At 42.3% G+C, this 22,355-nt stretch overlaps 1 protein-coding gene across 1 annotated transcript; it reads left to right on the forward strand.

Annotated features, from left to right (window-relative positions):
* Positions 1-9,626: 9,626 nt before the first annotated feature.
* On the forward strand, positions 9,627-19,356 carry LOC129811967 (dnaJ homolog subfamily C member 5B-like). Its single transcript, XM_055863784.1, has 5 exons — positions 9,627-9,810; positions 13,609-13,733; positions 14,691-14,904; positions 15,210-15,360; positions 17,226-19,356. The coding sequence occupies exons 2-5, from the start codon at positions 13,618-13,620 to the stop codon at positions 17,315-17,317; spliced, it is 573 nt and encodes a 190-aa protein (XP_055719759.1). The 5' UTR covers positions 9,627-9,810; positions 13,609-13,617; the 3' UTR covers positions 17,318-19,356.
* The last annotated feature ends 2,999 nt before the right edge of the window (positions 19,357-22,355 follow it).

The following is a 22,355-nucleotide window of genomic DNA, read 5'->3' on the forward strand; positions in this document are numbered from 1 at the left end:
TGCTTGGCAGAATGTACGGTTTTGGCCTGCACTGACTGAGATCTCTTCGAGCTCAGCAGTGGTGTTCCTCTAGCCTCGACCCCAGCCGTTCTAGGTTTCTCTAGAATGAGATTACTGTGCGATGTCTGGCAACGTGAGACTAGTTTTCCTCCGTCATTGGAAAGATATTAACTGGAGTCAATCTTCTGTTGTCAGAGACCGAGGCGGCACAACCCACCCTTGCCTTTTTAGTTTCTGATCTCTTTCATGGTTTTGTAGATAGCGAGGTTCAGACTTTGAGAAGTAGTCGTTTTTTTGTGTTCCGTCATCAGTGTCTCCTGAGGATGTACCTGTGCCTCATGTCTAGCAGGTTCAGTATGTGTTGAAGAGTAACGTTCTCCTGGTGATTTCATAAACTTCACATCCAAAACAGACTTTATAGTTCTCTGGGAATTGTTGAACTCTGTTGGTATGTATCTTAAAAATAAGTTTTAAATATTATAATAGTAGAAACCAACTTGCTGAAGCCTGCCAACAGCCTACCAAATGTTGAACTGTCTATTACAATGTAGAATAAAGCACATCAGCTGACTTTCAATAGTTATTCGTATTACCAGAGCTCCATCTTATTCAAGTATTTCTATGGTGGATTCGCAGCTGCAATTTATGGAAGATGGCTAAACTTTGGCGATAGCAATAGATGGTGAAGTCAAACACTTCAGTGGTTACCATCTGTGGCAACATTTTTCCTAATGCTTATGACAAATCCAGCTCCAGAACCAGCCATAGAGCCAGCTGGCTAATATTTGGAATACGGTGTAGTAAAAAAGACCTCAACAACCAATAACATTAGCTAGCTAGATAAGGTTAGCATGCTGTTGGAAATTCCCACACCCAATTTGTGAATAAATATATAAGTAACCTAAACGTGCACTTCATCTCTAGGACAGGAAATTAGGGGGGACTTTTAATTTGGTTAAATAATTGTGGTGCGTTAAGAACAGACTTCAAGCACAAAAGGACTTGTGGCGGAATTATGACATGGATAATATATAGTTGGCTGGGTTTTCCGTGCATCGGCAAGACCGAACAGCTACCTCCAGTAAGAGGACGAGTGGTGGTCTGTGTCTATTTGTCAACAGCTGTTGCGCAAAATCTAAAATGAAAGAAGTCTTGAGGTTTTTCTCGCCTGAGGTAAAGTACCTCATAATAAGCTGTAGGCCACACTATTTACCATATATTTTTAGTGGCTGTCTATTTACCACCACAAACCGATGCTGGAACTAACACCGCACTCGATGAGCTGTATAAGGCCGTAAGCAAACAAGAAAATGCTCATCCAGAGGCGGCGCTCCTCGTAGCTGGGGACTTTAATAAAGGAAAACTTACATCCGTTTTACCTAATTTCTACCAGCATGTCACATGTGCAACCAGAGGGGAAAAAAACTAGACTACCTTTACTCCACACACAGAGACGCATACAAAGTTTCCCTCGCCCTCCATTTCGGAAATCTGACCAGAATTATATCCTACTAATTCCTGTTTACAAGCAGAAACTAAAGCAGGAAGTACCAGTGACTTGCTCAATATGGAAGTGGTCAGATGACGCAGATGCTAAACTACAGGACTGTTTTGCGAGCACAGACTGGAATATGTTCCCCTGGGATTCATCCGATGGCATTGAGGAGTATATCACATCAGTCACCGGCTTCATCATAAGTGCATTGATGACGTCCCCCCCACAGTTACCGTACGTACATATTCCAACCAGAAGCCATGGATTACAGGCAACATCCGCACTGAGCTAAAGGCTAGAGCTGCCGCTTTCAAGGAGTGGGACTCTTTACACAGACGCTTACAAGAAATCCTGCTATGCCCTCCGATGAACCATTAAACAGGCAAAGTGTCAATACAGGACTAAGATTGAATCCTACTACACCAACTCTGACGCTTGTCAGATGTGGCAGGGCTTGCAAACTATTACGGACTACAAAGGGAAGCCCAGCCGCGAGCTACCTCGTGACACGAGCCTACCAGACGAGCTAAATTACGTCTATGCGCGCTTCGAGGCAAGCAACACTGATGCATGCATGATAGCACCAGCTGTTGCGGACGACTGTGTGATCACGCTCTCCGTAGCCAATGTGAGTAAGACCTTTTAAAAAGGTTAACATTCACAAGGCCGCAAGACCAGACAGATTACCAGGACGTGTACTCAGCGCATGCGCTGACCAACTGGCAAGTGTCTTCACTGACATTTTCAACCGGTCCCTGACCGAGTCTGTAATACCTACATGTTTCTAGCAGACCACCATAGTCCCTGTGCCCAAGAACGCCAAGGTAACCTGCCTAAATAACTACCGACCTGTAGCACTCACATTTGTAACCATGAAGTGCTTTGAAAGGCTGGTCATGGCTCACAACAACACCATCCTCCTGGAAACCCTAGACCCCCTCCAATTTGAATACTGCCCCAAAAGAGCCACAGATGACGCAATCTTTATAGCACTCCACACTGCCCTTTCCCACCTGGACAAAATAAACACCTACATGAGAATGCTGTTAATTGACTACAGCTCAGCGTTCAACACTATTGTGCCCTCAAAGCTCATCACGAAGCTAAAGACCCTGGGACTAAACACCTCCCTCTGCAACTGGATCCTGGACTTCTTGACGGGCTGCCCCCAGGTTGTAAGGGTAGGCAACAACACATCTGCCACGCTGATCCATTCTACATACCTTTCTTCAATATACTCTGTTCGTCATCACACACTTGAAACATGACCAAATCCTTTACAATTCTTACACTGCAGTGGTTTGGGGACAAACTCTTACAGCGTATCTTACATAACCAAGCCTCACATGCGTAGGTATTTGCTCTTTATCAAGAAACAACAGGACCGACACACTTTCTTTTTTTCTCCATTCACCCAGCGGGTCAGACCCCAGGCACCAACCACACCAGAATTCTCTTCAGGTATTCAACCTGAACATACGTCATCACCCCTGAGATGACTCCTTTGATGGCTGTTCTACTCCGAAGTTCAAAACACAAAACTTCTGTTGTCCGGATTCTTTATAGGCCCACTGCAATCTACCTCTGCTCTTCAGAAATACAATTAATCAAAATGATCATTTACACAAGTATTCTCTACTCCAATTTTAGACCATTTCCTTTTTGTTCCAGTTTTCAATACTACTGTTGTCCATTCAGAACATTCATCTTCACCAAATTTATTTGACTCGATGCTTAATTCTAACTCAGCATCCACTTTCGCCATCTTCCCTCGATCACCATTGATCATCTGTCCCGGTTGGGATTCAACCTATTTGCCCATTGACCTTCTCTTCAGTGGGGTTTATTGGCAGTTGGCATCCAACGTTATGGTGCATTACCACCACCTACTGTACTGGAGTGTGGGCCAGAGACAGGGAGAAACTATCATGGCACAAGGCGAGACCCAGATGAAGACACGGGAGGAAGATGGTTGGAGTCTTAAAATGTTTATTACTCCAAAGGGGTAGGCAAGAGAATAGTTGTGGACAGGCAGAAGGTCAAAACCAGATCAGAGTGGCAGACAGGCTCATGGTCAAGGCAGGCAGAATGGTCAGGCAGGCAGGTACAAAGTCCAGAAAACTGGCAAGGGTCAAAACCGGGAGGACTGGTAAAAAGAGAATGCAAAAAGCAGGAGAACAGGAAAACCACTGGTTGACTTGGAAACATACAAGACAAACTGGCCCAGAGAGACAGGAAACACAGGGATAAATACACTGGGGAAAACAAGCGACACCTGGAGGGGGTGGAGACAATAACGAGGACAGGTGAAACTGATCAGGGTGTGACAGAAACTAAGTCCTACCTGCCCACCCTCGTTGCTCTTAAAAAAAATATCAAAATATTTGAGACTATATAGTCTATAGATATATAGACTATATAAGCCCTTAGTATCTCCATTCCACTGCTCCTGCCATCTCTGCACCATCACTGTCCATATCAGGCTTTTTGCCTCTGCCGTGCTCATTGAAACTACAACCTCAACATCCCCACTACTAAGTGCTTGTTTAGCCAGTACATCAACTGCCTTGTTCCCCTCCACCCCCACATGGGCTTGGACCCAAGTAAATCTTATCTGTATACCCATCTGTCTAATCCTGCAATGGGTTTGTAGCACCTCATAAAGCAGGTTTTGTCTGCTATGTGAGCTAAAGGACTGGAGACTCATCAACAACGCACATGAATCAGAGCAAATAACTACTCTGTCTGGCTTGACTTCCTCCACCCATTGCAAGGCCAACAGTATGGCCATCAGCTCCGCCATATTTACATTTGACATTTTAGTCCTTTAGCAGACGCTCTTATCCAGAGCGACTTACAGTAGAGTGCATACATTTTTTATTACATTTTTACATACTGAGACAAGGATATCCCTACCGGCCAAACCCTCACGACGCTATGCCAATTGTGCATCGCCCCACGGACCTCCCGGTTGCAGCCGGCTGCCACAGAGCCTGGGCGCGAACCCAGCCCAGCCTGGGCGCAAACCCAGAGACTCTGGTGGCGCAGCTAGCACTGCGATGCAGTGCCCTAGACCACTGCGCCACCCGGGAGGCCAGGAAGTAAGTTAGCCATATATACAGCCAGATGATCTGTAATACGTTTCCTGACTGCCACCCCACATTCCTGCACTACAAATGCTGACCCAGTACGTCCTGTCCTTGGATCTTTTGAACCATCTGTGTAAATGGTCACAAAATCCTGATGGTATTCATACTACCCACAGTATCTAGACATCTCTTAAACAAATCAAATGGCTCAACACCCTCCCTATCTTAAGTCTCTCCAACACTTCTAGACAACTACTGGAGGTGGGAGTAGCCATGGTGGATTCACAGGTACAGCTACCATTGGACTAAACTCCCTTCTATACAGTCCCATCTCCTTCGCCTGGGTATTACCCACCCACCCAAAGTTTGTGTTCTGTCTTCGCTCATGTACCCATCACGCCTGTAAAATCCCTTTCGCAGGATGAGAAACCCCATGTCCCTGAAGGTTGACCCAATAATTCATATCCGCCATCTCCACCTATAGGGTAGACACTGGGGAGGTCTGAAACGCTCCACTACATATTCTGAGTCCTTGCCCGTGTATGACATCTAGCCTTTCCAATGAGGTGGCTTCTAAGCAGAGCACTGGGTCCATAGTTCCCCTATCCTTCCTGAACCCACTCTGATGTGGTGATACTAGCCCCCTCCTCTCCAGGAAGTAAGTTAGCCTCTCCGTAATCATACATTCCATAATCTTACATACATTTGATGTTAAAGCTATTGGCCGATAGCTTGTTATACTGCATCAGATGTTGGATGTTATGCGTCCTTTTCAGTACTCTGAGTGCCCTGTTCCTACTCCTCACCATTGCGCCACACTCCTCCGTCCACCATGGGACTGCTTTCCCCGTCCTCCTCCCTGAACTCTTAGGTATAGCCTCAGTAGCTGCCCCCACTAACGCTGTTCTCACCCAGTTATTCATACTACCCACATCCCCTCTCATATCCACCCGAGCCATCACCTGCTCACTCAGCTCCTGAAACGGATCCCCTTTTGCCCTTCCAAACACCCACCTCCTACTCCCTCCGGCTTACTGTCCATACTATGGGGTAATGATCACTCCCTACTGTCGACTCCTCCCATACCTCCCACTCACAGATTTCGGCCATCGCACTAGATACCAGAGTGAGGTCCAAGGCAGACTCTTTCCCTGTGGCTACATCAATCCTGGTTGATTGAGGTCATCTCGAACCTCTTCCCATGTCAACCCTGTCATACTCCGATGTCTCCCAGCAGCTTTCACTATTAGCTGAATCCTCTCTGTTTTAGACTCTTCTTTAGCAGTGCTATTGATAGCTGCTGCTATGAACGTCACCAGCTTTATCTTATCTATGTATAACATATCGCTGCCCACCTTCCCCGTAATCCCCGGTCTAGATCCTACCCATCTCTCCCATGATCCTGTATCTCACTGGACCTGGACCACACTCACTGCCTCAGCATATGACACCTTTCTTTGCACTCTCACTTGTTGCACCTCCACCGCCTGCTTCATTGCCTCACACCCACCATATGCCAGACTATGAGCCCCATTGACCTACAAATATCTATTTACATAAGTATTCAGACCCTTTACTCAGACTTTGTTGAAGCACCTTTGGCTGCAATTACAGCCTTGAGTCTTCTTGGGTATGATGCTACAAGTTTGGCACATCTGTGTTTGGGGAATTTCTCCCATTCTTCTCTGCAGATCCTCTCAAGCTCTGTCAGGTTGGATGCTCAACAGCTATTTTCAGGTCTCTCCAGAGATGTTTAATCGGGTTCAAGTCCAGGCTCTGGCTGGGCCACTCAAGGTCATTCAGAGACTTGTCCCGAAGCCACTCCTGTGTTGTCTTGACTGTGTTTTTAGGGTCGTTGTCTGAGGTCCTCAGCACTCTGGAGCAGGTTTTCATCAAGGATCTCTCTGTACTTTGCTCTGTTCATTTTTTCCTTGATCCTGACTAGTCTCCCAGTTCCTACCGCTGAAAAATACCCCCCCACAACATGATGCTGCCACCACCATGCTTGGTGTTGTAAAGTGTTGGTCTCATGTTTCATGAGCTGAAATAAAAGATCCCCGAAATGTTCCATATGCACCAAAATTTATTTCTCTCAAATTTAGTGAACAAATGTGTTTACATCCCTGTTAGTAAGCATGTCTCCTTTGCCAAGATAATCCATCCACCTAACAGGTGTGGCAAATCAAGAAGCTGATTAAACAGCATAATCATTACACAGGTGCACCTTGTGCTGGGGACAATAAAAGGCCACTCTAAAATGTGCAGTTTTGTCACACAACACAATGCCACAGATGTCTGAAGTTTTGAGGGAGTGTCCAATTGGCATGCAGACTGCAAGAATTTCCACCAGAGCTTTGCCAGGGAAGTGAATGTTCATTTCTTTACCATAAGCCACCTCCAATGTCGTTTTAGAGAATTTGGCAGAACGTCCAACCGGCCTCACAACCGCAGACCATGTGTATGGCATCGTGTGGGCGAGTGGTTTGCTGATGTGAACGTTGTGAACAGAGTGCCCCATGGTGGCAGTGGGGTTATGGTATGGACAGGCATAAGCTACAGACAATGAACACAATTGCATTTTATCGATGGCAATTGGAATGCACAAAAATACAGTGATGAGATCCTGAGGCCCATTGTGAGGCCCATTTTTTTCTGTGACCAACAGATGCATATCTGTATTCCGAGGCCTGTGGAATCCATAGATTAGGGCCAATTGACTGATTTCCTCATATGAACTGTAACTCAGTAAAACCAATGAAATTGTTGCATGATGCATTTATATTTTTGTTCAGTATATGTAGGGGTAAAAGTGACTAGGCATTCAGGATAGATAATAGAGTAGCAACAGCCTGTGTGGAAAAGTGTGTCTGTGTGTGGCGCCAATATGCATGTGTGTGAGCGTATGTAGTGTGTGTGTTTGTTGGAGTGTCAGTGTAGTATGTGTGAGTGTGTGGGTAGAGTTTAGTGAGTGCGCATAGAGCCAGCGCAAGACAGTCAATGCATAAATTCAATAAACAACAATAATCAAGGGGGTCAATGTAAATAGTCCGGATAGCCATTTGATTAACTGTTCAGCAGTACTGCTTGCCGTGCAGCAGCAGAGAGAACAGTCTATGGGTGGCTGGAGTCTTTGAGCATTTTTAGTGCCTTACTCTGACACCGCCTGGTATAGAGGTCCTGGATGACAGGAAGTTTGGCCCCAGTGATGTACTGGGCTGTACTCACTTTCCCTCTGTAGCGCCTTGCGGTCTGATGCAGAGCATTTGCCATTCCATGCGGTTTAATTATGAATCAAGGGTTTGTGCTTGCAACATTGAATGAGTATTTGATAATATGCCTATTATATGCAAACAATTCAGTGTGTGTATACAAATCTTACACATACAGAGAGATAAATCTATACAGAGAAAACATTTAATCAACATAGACTTAAGAGATTTTTTTTTAGCAGATGTCATCCAGTTGGACCCAGTTGGTGGACCCAGTTGGACCCAGTTGGTGGACCCAGTTGGTGGGGTTTGGGTTCATCCTCTGGTTGTGGGACCCAGTTGGTGGGTCCAACTGGGAGAGGATGTGGTAGCAGGATTACAAGATTATGTTATTTATGCACCAAATTGTTGTTTTATTTAATAGAGTAAGGTTCTTAGGACTCTCTCCGTTCTGAGTTAACTGAGAAGGTTCTTTATGGAGCTTGGCCTGGCAACTGATTAAGTGATGGCTTGGTGATTAAAAAGCTACAGCTGGCATTCCATAGATAAAATATGGTGAGAGTCACCAAGATAGAGAAAGCCTGGAGGAACAGACCAAAGGCCTTAGTATTCCTAATTATCCTAGCATCTGGGAGACAGCACCAGAGGCAGACGACCAGAGGATAAACCCAAAGTGGCTTATGGTGCCCCCCAATCTATATGGGAGGGGTGGAACCAAGCATTCTGGGTATCAGCTATATAAACTGTGCATTGTCTGTAAAGGGTAGGCTCTCAGCCTAACAGTCAAGACTGTTGGGTTGACGGTTTCATTATTGCAATAATTAATCAATATTAAATAAAAATGATTGTTTGAAGAAATGACCAAGTCTCTCTAAGCAATGAGTACAGTACAGTTTTTTGCATATCCTACTCCCCCTGATTAGCCATTATTGACAGCGACCCTAATGTAATTAGGGTTAAGTGGCTTGCTCAAGGGCACACTGATATTTTTTTCACTTAGTCAGCTCTGGGATTTGAACTAGCAACCTTTCGGTTACTGGTCCAACGTTCTTAACTGCTAAGCAACCTGCTGCTCTCAAACCTCTAACTCTCACATCATGCAATTAAATAATTATGCCTTTCCCCGACAGCAATGTATTTGTTAATACTTCCTGAATGTAAAGTGTGTTTTTTCCTGTGCAGATCTGGTGAGAGCCTTCTCAGAAAGGGCACTACCTCACTTCTCAGACCCTATCACCTCCCCCTGCCTGCTGAGACCTGTGATCGACAGCATGTTTACCCTGGAGAAGATAGCTGATGCTCACAGACACATAGAAGCCAATAGAAACAAGGGAAAGATTGTCATCAATGTCATGAACCCACAATGATGGGACCTCCAGTGACATCTCTCCATCTACTACCAAACTGAACATAGTTGTTTCACACCAACTGTAACATTTGGTTGATCAGCTTGGTTGACAATGCATGTGACCTGAATGTTATGTGATTCTTATTATGTTGATATTTCTATTACATTCTATTTAGTGTTCAATCAAATTATTCTTATTTTTACTTAGTAGGCTGAAACAGAAATGGGTTGTTATTGGTATAATATTGGTATAATGCAAATAGTGTTTTCATAAGGCATCAAGAATAAAGTATTTTTTTCAACAAGAACAATCAACATTGTTTGTAATAATGTAACGCTGTTACATGTTCCACTATATGTGTTCATTTTCCATGTGTCGCGGATAGAAACATATGGCAAAGATTCTATGCATATGGCCGCAATTGCATTCCAGTACAACTAGAGCGCGTGTGTGATTTTATGCGCAAACCCGCCACAAGCGAACCCGGTCACTACAAACCGGAATTGGCAGGCTATAATGCATGTTCTACTTCCTGAAGTCACCGGCAAGTTTTGTTTTGGGAGATTTTGTTTCTTTGAGTCTACACTTGTTCTTTTTTTTGATTGGCAAATGCGTCAATAATAATTGTGCACGGACACCAGGAGACTATCGACCCCCGTCGAAACAAAGTGGGTAGAATGTGGCTGTGTGTGATTATTTCTGTTTTATGCACTTGACTTCCTCATGCATAGTTTATCTAACCAAGTGAAAGCGTAACTTTCCCACAATCTCTTTCAGGATCAGTCTTTAATGGCGGATCGATTATTTTATTTTCTCATCGATGTTTTCATTGTCTCAAATGAATAAACTACGGAGGTTTATTCAACGAGCATGTGTGAATGGTTATGCTGTAGGTCTGTACTGGGTGCGTTAGAGATGTCGACGACGAGTATCAAGTGTTTGTTCGCTAACGCCCAGGAAGCTCCTATTCAAACTCCCATTAGACTGCTCTAAATCAAATCAAATGTATTTATTTTCTACAAACATTATAATGTCAAAAGCAGTGGTCTTGTTCATGGCAGGGCCAGCAAAAATATAGGTGTGCCAAAATGTGGGCACTAAAATTATCATAAAAGCATAGCCCACGCTATACTCTACTGTAATCGATCGCACCCAACAAACCATCTAAAATGGGATTTCGCATTACAGACCAATAGTCTTGTAGGCCTACGTAAATCCGTTACTCTTACGAAACATGCGACTCACATAGACCTACACATAATACGCCATAGGCTTATAATTAATGAGAATAGAACATAATACCCTGATGTAACAGTAATAATCACAATAGGCTTAGCAATCTCTTACTGGCTCAACCAGGAGATAGTAGGCTAGCCAAGGTTCAGCGACCAGGAGATAGTAGGCAAGGCTCAGCGACCAGGAGATAGTAGACTAGGCAGCCACAGACGTAACCATTTAACACTAGGAGAGCTGAGAACATCATATTGACTCAAAACGAAAGTACTCTGCCATTTTTAAAGTTATGTCCTCCCTGTCCTTGACCTTTCCTAAATAAGCCTAACACACTATCTTTGTTAGAATCTTAATATCACAAACATAATTTGTTAATCTTAATATCACAAACATAATTTATGTTATAAGCAGTTTAAAATTAAGAGGACATGTCACCCCCCCCCCCCCTGACCATCAGGCCTATGGTTTCAATTTCACGCCATATGTATTGAATTCAAAATAAAATAAATCGTTAACATGAAAAATAAAGTTGAGAATGTAAATATATTTTTGTGGATGGGTGAAATAATGGATGTTGAAATCAAAAACCAAACAACTGAAAGCAAAATGTATAGAATTGTAAACAAAAGTAAGACATCAAAAGCAAAACCCCAAAACTTGTAAGCAAATAATTTTAAATGTCAAATTATAAAAAAATATATATTTGATAAAACATGCGCAAAAATCGTTTTCGGTTAAACCTTCCCAGCAACCAATCCTATTGAATACATTTTGCCTCTTGCCCGCATGTACTACCTTTTGGTTGTTTTCACAGCCAGTCTTTTCGATTGCGAGTTTTGGCATTATTTTTCCGTGAAGGGCGAGGTTTAGAGGGAGGCGTAGACAATGAGTCCGCTAGTTTTGGAGTGACGGTTCATCTTAACCCAATCAATGATTTGATTGTGTCACTGGCTCTGACCCTTCTAAATTTAGGTAATTCGGTAAACATATGAATGACCTGTTGCACAACGTTTGGCGCAGGTGTTGGTAACTGGTTCGCCATTGTTTAGAACATGCGTGCACATGGGGGAATGGATGGGATTCAGTCCTGTCGGAGGCAACACTGATTGCTACGCAAATGGATGTTGCACCTCAATTTAGCAAGGAACACAGCCGCCAGAGGAAAATGAAGATATTCCATGATGAGACCTCTGAAGAGGAGACAGCTCAGGACAGTGCAGCAACGATGTTTTGGGAACACAGTGGTTTTTACTGCTATGGACAACATCGTAAATGACTTGGACACTAGGTTCCACACCACTGCAAAAAATTGTAGAATCATTTTCTGCTGTTCTGAAAGTTGGACAGATTAGTGAGGATAAAGTCCCTTCTGTGTGCCAACCACTGATCATGAAGTATCCCAGAGATCTTACACCTGAGTTTCAACATGAAGTAAGACACCTGGACACTGTATATGCTGCCACTTTCCCCCCTAACTTGTCCACTCTTGGTTACCTGAATACAATTTGTAAAATGCAGCTGTAAAGCATTTTTGGAGAAGTGTGCATTGCTGTACGTATATTTTGCACACTGCCTGTGACTTGCTGTAGAGCTTTCAGTAAGCTAAAACTGATGAACTATTTGAGGTCCACTATGTCCCAGGACAGGCTTTACAGTTTTGCCATGCTGTCCATTGAAAGTCAGTTAGCTAGCAAGCTGGACTTCAAAGACTTGATCAGTGACTTTGCTAGCAAGAAGGCTTGACGCTGGACTCTTGGTGAGTAAGGCTGAGCAAAGGCCAGTGATTAACTGTTAAATTGCATGGCTATGGATATTGGATCACTACACAAATGATGCCCACAGGCTGAGAACAAGACTGAGAACAGACTGAGAACAAGATATATCTCAAAGTAATGGCTGGATTGCCATAAAATTAGTTATGCACAATCAAGATCCCAAGTGGAAGAAACCTATTGATTTGATGACCTCTTGACCTTTCCTCTAGCGCCACCATCAGGCCTTTTCATTTCCATTTTGTTTTCCATTTCCACTTTTACAGCTGCTTATTGTCTAGTTGGTATGTATACTTAGTTCAAAAATCTGCTTCTGATTTTATTATTTTGTTTGTTATGTCATTCTATAGATGATCATGTTAATTTATTTTAATTGAAGAGGTTAATGTATATTTAAGTTATATTTATTTTAAGTTATTTATTCATTTTAAGAGAATTTTCCATTCAAGAATTTTACCATTTAGACTGTAAAAGATGGCCTTCAGCACATTTCTTATAGAGGGTATCTGTCTTGCATCAAATAGTGAATTCCACTTTATGCAGAATGTTGCATGTATGTCTGCACAGTGTTATATTTTCACAGCTCACTGTCAGTAAATATCGTACAATAAATATTGGACTACAAGAGAGTTGCAAGCCTGCAAAGGTAGAGCTATTTAAAGCTTTGAATTGGTCGATTGGGTTCTGGGGGTGTGTGGTTACAGCAATTGCGCAGGGTTGGTGTGGCCTTTGGTAGTGGGGCCCAATGTGATATCTTTTCATGGGGCCCAAAATCCCTCGTGGCACGCCTCGGACTACACCAAAACTATATCGAAACTAATTTCACACGTACACTGAGATTACAAAACATTAAGAACACCTGTTCTTTCCATGACATAGCCTATCCTTGCCAAACAACTCTTAAATATTAACCCTTGAGCTCTATTTCAAAATATATATTTTGGGGTGCTGAATTACTGCCATTACTTGCAACAAACACTCAAAGCACAGTTGTGTATTTAAACTCAAAATATGCCATTCTGTTCCTTTGAAATGCATTTTCTTAAATTCATAAATTAATTCCAAAAGACCTGCCCTTAACAAAGTAATAATTAATGATCTTTGTGATGGTGTTTATTTAAAAGGATTCTTCGGGATTTTGGCAACGAGGCCCTTTATCTACTGCCCCAGAGTCAGATGACCTAGTGGAGACCATTTTTATGTCTCTGTGTCCAGTATGAAGGAAGTTAAGAGAGAAGAGTCAGGCCATGCTTATCGTCAACATCTCTAACACACACTGGTGCCGGGTGGGGTTAATGCGTAGTTGATGGGGTCGAATGCAGGCTGGTGGCAGACAGAAACATAATGTGGCACATTTTTTGCATCCTTGTGTCATGAGCTAAAACACAAGCAAAGCCTATGATTTTTCACTATATCCTCATGGCATACCAGTCATAGCTGTTGTCTTTGTCATTGTTGCAGATCTAAAACATGGCGGAACCAAACCAAAGGCCTCAACGTAAGATGTCCACCGCAGGTGACAGTCTATACAATATACTAGGACTGGAGAAGGGGGCATCCGCAGAAGAAATAAAGAAGGCATACAGGTATAAACGGGTGAAAGTAGATCACATTTCTTCTTGGTACTGGACCTCCTATATGTGCACCAAAACATTTTCTGGGTCTAATCATAGAACTACATATAGAATCCCTGTTAATTCAATAGGATCTCTGTGGGCCTAGTCGTAAAGATTTGTCATTTAACTTTTAAAATGTATTACCTTTTATTGTGGCATAAACACAACCGGTCACGATGCTTTTTATCTGATTGTCAAACGATCACTTCAAAGGGCTCCTTTACTAGGCCTTTACTAGGTATGTTCATCCACTCGCAACATATTTCCAGCCTCCAAACAGTGGTGAATGGAAAGAGGCGATTATCATTAGGCCAAAATGCATGTGTCCACTGCTGTCCGCACGCGCGTCTCTGTGTCGCCCACTCATCTCTGCCATGGCAAAATGTCAGCGTTCTTGTCACATTTTAGAGTGTAGGCTATACCACCTGTTGTCATTAGCTCATTTGTCATGCCTCTGACATACGGGAATGATAAATAGTGGTGTAATAGCCTACAGTCGTCTTGACACTTCGGTTTAATTATTGTGATGTTTTACTGGTACGGCATACGCCCACTATTTATTTTGCCGGACCATACCGCCTTACTTTCACCCCTGGTTATAAAACTCTCAACCACAGACAAATGCTTTGAGAAAGACTACCGAACAGTTAAAAACACATCTGTTTTCTTAATGAAAGCACCATTAACTGAAACGATAGCATAGGCGGTCCTTACTCTTTTTGGAAGATTTCTAGTGGATATAAAACAAAATACATATTTGCATACTGGTAACCTGATTACCTGCTCTGTGGTTTTTGCAAATGAGGTCAAATGATTCTCGTGTATTATATTTCTAAACTCAAACTTTCCCGTGACTTACTCATGTGAATAAAAGCAGCGCACGACTTTTCCCCGTGACAATATAAATAATAGTCCTCCTCCTCCCAGGAAACTAGCACTGAGGCATCACCCTGACAAGAACCCAGACAACCCCGAGGCAGCTGAGAAGTTTAAGGAGATCAACAATGCCAACTCCATCCTCAACGACGAGACCAAGAGGAAGGTCTACGATGAGTACGGCTCCATGGGCCTCTATGTGGCTGAGCAGTTTGGAGACGAGAGCGTTAAATATTACTTCCTCATTCACAAGTGCTGGTTTAAGGTGAGAAGTCTTTTAGGGCTTACACATTTTCATATGCATACACTTTGCAGACGCTTATACCCAAAAGTTACTTAATGTACAGTGAGTGCATACTGTACATTTTTACTAAGTGCATGTGATCCCGTTAGAAATTAACTCACGACCTAGGCGTTGCTAAATTGTACTGCATGTTAATCATTAAGGTCATTAGGGTTCACAGAAATCAAAAATCGGGTTATTATAGTTTTCTAACACTTACAAGTGTATGCATGACAACTTATGTCAATTATGCCCTGTGTGAAACAAATTCCTTCTTTATTTCCCAGACCCTGATGGTGTGCTGTGGGATCTTCACCCTCTGCTGCTGCTGTTGCTGCTGCTTTTTCTGCTGTGGCAGGTGCAAGCCACTGGAGGGGGAGCACGGATACGTAGACCCAGACGACCTGGAGGCTCAGATCAGAGCTGAGCAGGACAGGGGTGAGTGGGGGCAAGGCCTGGGGGAGGCGCATGAGGGGAGGCGCATGAGGGGAGGCGCATGAGAGAGTACTAGATAATCCTTTAAGTATTAGGCAGAGGCTGCGGATCCATATAGGCAACCGCCTCGCCCCGCCCCTTGGATCCATTTTCTCCGAACTGAAGATCCGATTCATGTTCTGCGCATGTGTTTCATTACCTCTACTTTACACACACATTTTTTGGGGTTACCCTCCCTTCACAATTCTCACTGTCAATCGTGAATTATAATTCTCGAAGTTTTACCGGTGAAACGTCCATGCAGCATCTACATACCAACCATTTGATCTCAGTCAGTTTTATGGGGATATCCATTTATATCTTGAGTTATACAGTGTTGTTTTGAATGATGTACAGGGAATTAATTTGAGAGCAAACTGTAGCATAACCTACCTGTGATTAAAGCACATATTTTGCTACTGGGGCATGCTGTTGAGTTTTGGCCACATGAGAAAAATGTGACCAATCGCACAACCATCCTAAAATCTCATAAGAAATTAGGTGGTGTTTTTTGTCTTACAGTAATGTTACACTACGCTATTATATTTGGTTCTGTTATGTAGAATACTATCGTAATGTGATTTTGCAGACATGTCTTTTTTACAATTGTATTAAACGAGCACTATTTGCCACCATGAGCCTGTAGTGCGTAAAGTAGAGAATCCTGCATATGCGCAAAACCTTTGGGGCCTTTAGCCATTTTGGCGCGGCATGTAGCCTAGTGGTTAGAGCATTGGGCCAGTAACCGAAAGGTTGGTGGATCGAATCCTCGAGCTGCCAAAATCTGTCGTTCTGCCCCTGAACAAGGCAGTTAACCCACTGTTCCTAGGCCGTCATTGTAAATAAGAATTTGTTCCTAACTGACTTGCCTAGTTAAGTAAAATAAAGAAATACAAATTGGCAAGAGGGGTTCAGAAAAGTCAGATCTGCAGCCACTCCATACGTACGATGTCTGTGTGGGTCGATGTGTTAAACAATACATCTTCAGAAGCTAGTTTTAGAATCCGCCTCTTTGTTTAGAGCAACCAGGACATCACTTTAAAGATGGTCCAGTGCACATGCTTAAAGGGATGAAGTAGAAGGAGTCTGAAAATGTTTTTTCATTTCACAGCCAGTGGTGAGACTATAATTAATAACGGCTCAGCTAGGCCCTAGGGCAACCTCTGGCAACTCAGTTGAAACTCCAAACTGGGTCGGCTTTAACACTCTTTGTGCATTTTGTATACTGTATATCGTGCTTACTGCTTACGCCCGTTGATTAATGCTATTGTGGGCTAGCAGCTTATTAACCCATATTCTTTTGGCAATTGGAAATTGAGCTCCGGATGTGCTCACTAACTCGAACTATGCTAGTGTGCTTATCACTGTGATTACTTTTGTTGGTGGGAGCTTTCTTTAGTCTTTCATGCTACAGCTCTATCGAAAAAGCTTGTCGTGTCCCTTCACACCACTAGCTGAACTCATTCCAATTCTTTCCCCCATTGCCAACCATGCGTTCTTTGTGATGTTGACATGATTAAGGCCATGCTTTAATTTTGTTCTGTTAATCAATGGCTGTTTACACAGGCAACCCAATTATTGGCAAAAAGCTGATCTGATTGGACAAAAGACCAATTAGTGGGAAAAGAACGCAGCCTATGTTTACAAAACATTTATTATCATTACTAATAGGAAGGGTTGGTTCAAAAAAGCAGAATACAAATTTGTATTTCATATAGACTAATAAAAGTATATTTTTCTAATAGGTGATTTCTGCCTGCTTGTGTCCTGGCTTGGACTTAAAGATAAGCGCTCAGTGAATTAACAGTACATCTCTGTTCTCCCTGCAGGGGAACACGAACCCATTGTGATCCAGCCTCACGCTGCTGCTAATGAGAAGACCGAGTTCGACCACGAGCAATCTGAAGCCAAACCACTCTGACCCTATACTCACCACAGCGGACCAGTAAAAACCTGTCAGCAAGATGTCTTCCCATAGCTTGGTCCCAGATCTGTTTGTGCTGTCTTGCCAACTTGTATGGTCATTAGGACTTGGCAAGACTGCACAAACTGATATGGGACCAGGCTAGTCTGCCCACTCTGGTTACTCCCAACTAGGGTTGCAAAATTCTGGTAACTTTACCAAAATTCACAGGTTTTCCCGAAATAAGGAGGGAATAAGCAGGAAATCTGGAATCCTCCATCCAGGATTTCTGGAAAAACAGCGAACATTACTGTGATCAGTTTCTGTGGTTCGTTTTTTAATCAGTGGCTGGTGCTTAAATCATGCAGTCGACCCACCGTACTATATGTGGCCAAAGCCTTATATTTGGATATATCTTTTTATGTCTCAATATAAGGGTCTGTATATGGCTCATTTTAATTAGAAATTGGGGTCTGTGTTTACAAGAATCATACATTCTTATGATTGTGCCAACTACCAAGTTGACCTTAATGCTGATGGGATCTTTCTTTGTAGATTGAAAAATGTAGCATTTTTTAATAGTACAGAACAATATGTGCAGAGTAATGGCTTCTATGTATGCTCAATGGCGAGTGTAGGGAGGGTGTTTGAATAGAAACTGAAGTGCCTCCCAAATGACACCATATTCCCTATGTGTAATGCACTACTTTTGACCAGAGCTATGTAGTGCACTACTTTTGACCAGGACCCATAGGTCTCTGGTCCAAAGTAGTGCACTATATAGGGAACAGGAAGCTATTTGTGAAAGAAGGGAAAGCGCAGCCTGAGTCTGAAGTTGTAAATTAATGTGCACTTTAAACGTCTTGTGGGTCGTTCAACAAAATGTGTCAATTTTGGGTAGGGGAACTTGGTAAAAACGTTCACGTAATTCTGTCATAAAGAGCACATGTTCAACTTTAATAAAAAACACATTTTACCATTGAGGTTAAATGGGTTAAAATCTTCTTAGAAGTCACAGAGGGTGCACAAAGGGACATACCAAAATGCTGAATCTTTGCACTTTATTAATATTAAAGTCTTTATTAATATGAATAATCAGCTGTATTGAAAGTTGTGGTCTACATTAAATGGCACTTTTTTTGTAAATATTGGTGCACAATTTCTACTTTAAATATTTAAGGAATGCAAAAGGGACTCATTTTGTGGAACGACCCTTCTAAGCATAATGATCCAGTTATAATAAGGGCCGCTGTGGACTGTCACGACCCCTTGTGTGGGAGCCAATCGCTGCAGATTCAAACTATGAACCAATGTGAAGAGACGGCAAAAGTTTAAATGTGTTTATATGTTTGTTTTAGGCAATATTTTTGTGCTGTCGAGCTTTATTTTCAATTTTCCCGAAGCTTATGATTCCATACATGTGCTCACTTTTTTCATTTTCTCATATGCCTCTCTTATACCTCCCTCTCAAAACAATGGAATAATATTGGAGTTCTTGTCATTTAAAAATGTCTTCCTGACCCATATAACTTCCCATTTCTTCTGATGTCTGTCCTCTTGTGTGATCTGGAGTCAGTGTCAAATTCTGTTTCTGTGCAGTATATATTTTATATGGAGCACTTCCTGATCACACCTGCTCAAATTTTTAAACACTTGGGACACCAAATAATGCCATTTGTTGAAAGCCATTGTCTCACATACCAGCTATTCTCAGATTTAAAGTGGGTTTCTTTTGTAGTTCAGTATCACATTCAGTGAAAACTGAAGAAAAAAAATATATAATGCAGTTTAAACATTGCTGTGATTATTTGTCCATTGACTTTAATTTCTCCCTGAGGATTTAACTGTGGTGGCCTTGTGTCAAATGCTGTTGATATGATATTTAATCCATAGCTCTTTAATTTCCCCAACCTAATATGCAGGATTCCTCAAAGGCTTTATTTTTGAATTAATGTGTTACTAACATTCACCTTTAATAAAATCTACTTTATATACTGTTGATACTGTAAAATATTTATATAAATGTATATTGAATAAATTGGGGGTTATGTAAAGAATTTTCTGCCTATTCATTTCTCACAGAAGTTCTACAAACCTATTTTTCAGGAAAATACCATACTTCTACAGCATATGAACGCATGTAATGATCCTTGTTGAAAACCACACCTGATGAACAGGTGGCAGGTTTTCAACAGACGCAGGCATGAACCAGACCAATGTTAAGAGACTGGCAGAGTTCATTTGGAGATTTGTGTCGTAAACTTAGAGGTAGCAATGCCATAAGGACAGTGGTGGTTCCTTTTAGTTTAAGCAGGTACTTTTTAGCCTGTTTGATTCTTTCTAAACTTTCCAGTAGCTGTTTTAGGAGGAGAATGAAATGTTCCGATGATGGATTTGAGAAACACCATCTCATTGAGGATGATACTACATACTCAATTACATTACTGGTGTATGTACCACTGGCGTACCGGACCGGACAGAATGTTTCAGTCCCCTTAGGGAGATTTTTTTATTTCACCTTTATTTAACCAGGTAGGCAAGTTGAGAACAAGTTCTCATTTACAATTGCGACCTGGCCAAGATAAAGCAAAGCAGCTCAACACATACATACAACACAGAGTTACACATGGAGTAAAACAAACATAGTCATTAACACAGTAGAAAAATAAGTCTCTAGACAATGTGAGCAAATGAGGTGAGATAAGGGAGGTAAAGGCAAAAAAAGGCCATGGTGGCGAAGTAAATACAACATGGCAAGTAAAACACTGGAATGGTAGATTTGCAGTGGAAGAATGTACAATGTAGAAATAGAAATAATGGGGTGCAAAGGAGCAAAATAAACAAATAAATAAATACAGTAGGGGAAGAGGTAGTTGTTTGGGCTGGAAGGAGAGGCGGCCAAAGGAGGAATTGGTTTTGGGGGTGACCAGAGAGATATACCTGCTGGAGCGCGTGCTACAGGTGGGTTCTGCTATGGTGACCAGCGAGCTGAGATAAGCGGGGACTTTACCTAGCAGGGTCTTGTAGATGACCTGGAGCCAGTGGGTTTGGCGACTAGTATGAAGCAAGGGCCAGCCAACAAGAGCGTACAGGTCGCAGTGGTGGGTAGTATATGGGGCTTTGGTGATAAAACAGATGGCACTGTGATAGACTGCATCCAATTTATTGAGTAGGGTATTGGAGGCTATTTTGTAAATGACATCGCCGAAGTCGAGGATCGGTAGGATGGTCAGTTTTACGAGGGTATGTTTGGCAACATGAGTGAAGGATGCTTTGTTGCGAAATAGGAAGCCAATTCTAGATTTAACTTTGGATTGGAGATGTTTGATGTGAGTCTGGAAGGAGAGTTTACAATCTAACCAGACACCTAGGTATTTGTAGTTGTCCACATATTCTATGTCAGAACCGTCCAGAGTAGTGATGCTGGACGGGCGGGCAGGTGCAGGCAGCGATCGGTTGAATAGCATGCATTTAGTTTTACTTGTATTTAAGAGCAGCTGGAGGCCACGGATGCAACTCAGCGTTTCGTCGTGAGTGAGCAGAGTGTGTTGTTCGGCAAAGTTCCTCTCAGGTGATTCTTCTGTTTGAGTGGAATAAGGCTTCCTCGATCTGTATTTTGAATTTCCAAGGAGATGGGATCATTTGTCCCACGGGCGTGGCCTCGCCTTGCAAAACTGGATCTGACTTTTGTTTCATAAGTCCTCTTATTTATAGGGAGACTCAAAAGGCCGGCAGGCTCTAACGGCCGGACAGTGTGAAACGCGAACGCCCTGTTGTTCAGGAAAACCCCGCAAATTAATGTTCTTATGAGATAAACCTGAGCCTCATGTTTTTCTTGTACAGAAGACTGTTTCATAATCTTTAACATAGAATATGTAGCCTGTACAAACACTTCTTGTGTAAAATCCATATATTTTATGTTACACTAAAATACCAATTATACTTATTATATGACATAGGAAAATCAGAAGAAAGATATCACATTGTTTCAGGTTACATCAACGTGTCATGAGTCCTTCAGTTTTAATACAGTGAAGAAAACATGTTTAAATGTCCTTTTGTACTCTTGGTGCCATTTTCTCTTCGTTACAAAGAGTAACAATTCCCGACTGCCCTCTTGGGATACACATGCAGATCACCAGGTGGTCTGCTGACTTGCAGAAGGGTCTGGTTTATGTTTCCTGACCTACTCAGGGCCATTCAGAGTCGTAAAGAGATAAAGGGATAGCAGTTTATTGGTCTCGTTGAAAGGGGGCGGCGTCAATTACAGAACTGTAAATCTTGGCCTGGAATGTGGTACTCTGTCCATTCGTGGGCTCTCATTACAACAACACTTTCTACCTGGGTTAAGTTTAGACTGTAGTATTTTTTTCATAACACCCGCAACCCACTAAAAACCTCCTGCGACCCAAATTAGGGTCGCGACCCACCCGTTGAGAATTGCTAGTCTACTGCATGTAGTACCAGGACCCCATGGACTGACACTACTATCACTATGAGGGTTGAGACTGAACTAAAGGGACCACTATGGGGGAATGACTTAACGCATTATGGGTTCTGTCATAGGGAGATCTTACTGCTGTACTGAGCACGAACCCAGAACAAAATCTAGCATGTACTGGCTAGCTGCTTGAATAACATTTATGTTAACAGTGAGTGACAAGTTATTCTCTAATACTTTGTTGTATACCTCCTGAATGTAAAATATAGAATTCAATCTCTGTAAAATTGCTGTTTAAAAACAGGAACATTTCTGAACGACCGCCATGATTCGGTCTTATGCAGCAAAAAAATATATATATATATTTTTTAAACATTGGATAAAAGTAGAGACTCAGAGCTACAAAATTGTATATCATACACTGCAGTTGAAGAACAATAGGAAAGTAATTCTGCTTTGAAAGTTGATAAACTTCGAATCCCACTTGAGAAAATGGCCCTCGAATATTTTGGTACACCTACTGGAGCGCTCTTCTTTGTCTACACCCATTGAGCATCGTTCACACCCCCTTAAGCGTTAGCTCCACCCATCTCTTTAAGGATTCACATGTGAGAC

Source organism: Salvelinus fontinalis, chromosome 15, assembly GCF_029448725.1.
Source record: "Salvelinus fontinalis isolate EN_2023a chromosome 15, ASM2944872v1, whole genome shotgun sequence".
Classification (NCBI taxonomy): domain Eukaryota; kingdom Metazoa; phylum Chordata; class Actinopteri; order Salmoniformes; family Salmonidae; genus Salvelinus; species Salvelinus fontinalis.

Coding starts and splice junctions, on each gene's coding strand:
- LOC129811967 (XM_055863784.1), top strand. CDS start 13,618: ATGGCGGAACCAAACCAAAGGCCTCAACGTAAGATGTCCACCGCAGGT. Junction 13,734..14,690: donor GAAATAAAGAAGGCATACAG/GTATAAACGGGT, acceptor TCCTCCTCCCAG/GAAACTAGCACTGAGGCATC. Junction 14,905..15,209: donor TTCACAAGTGCTGGTTTAAG/GTGAGAAGTCTT, acceptor TTTATTTCCCAG/ACCCTGATGGTGTGCTGTGG.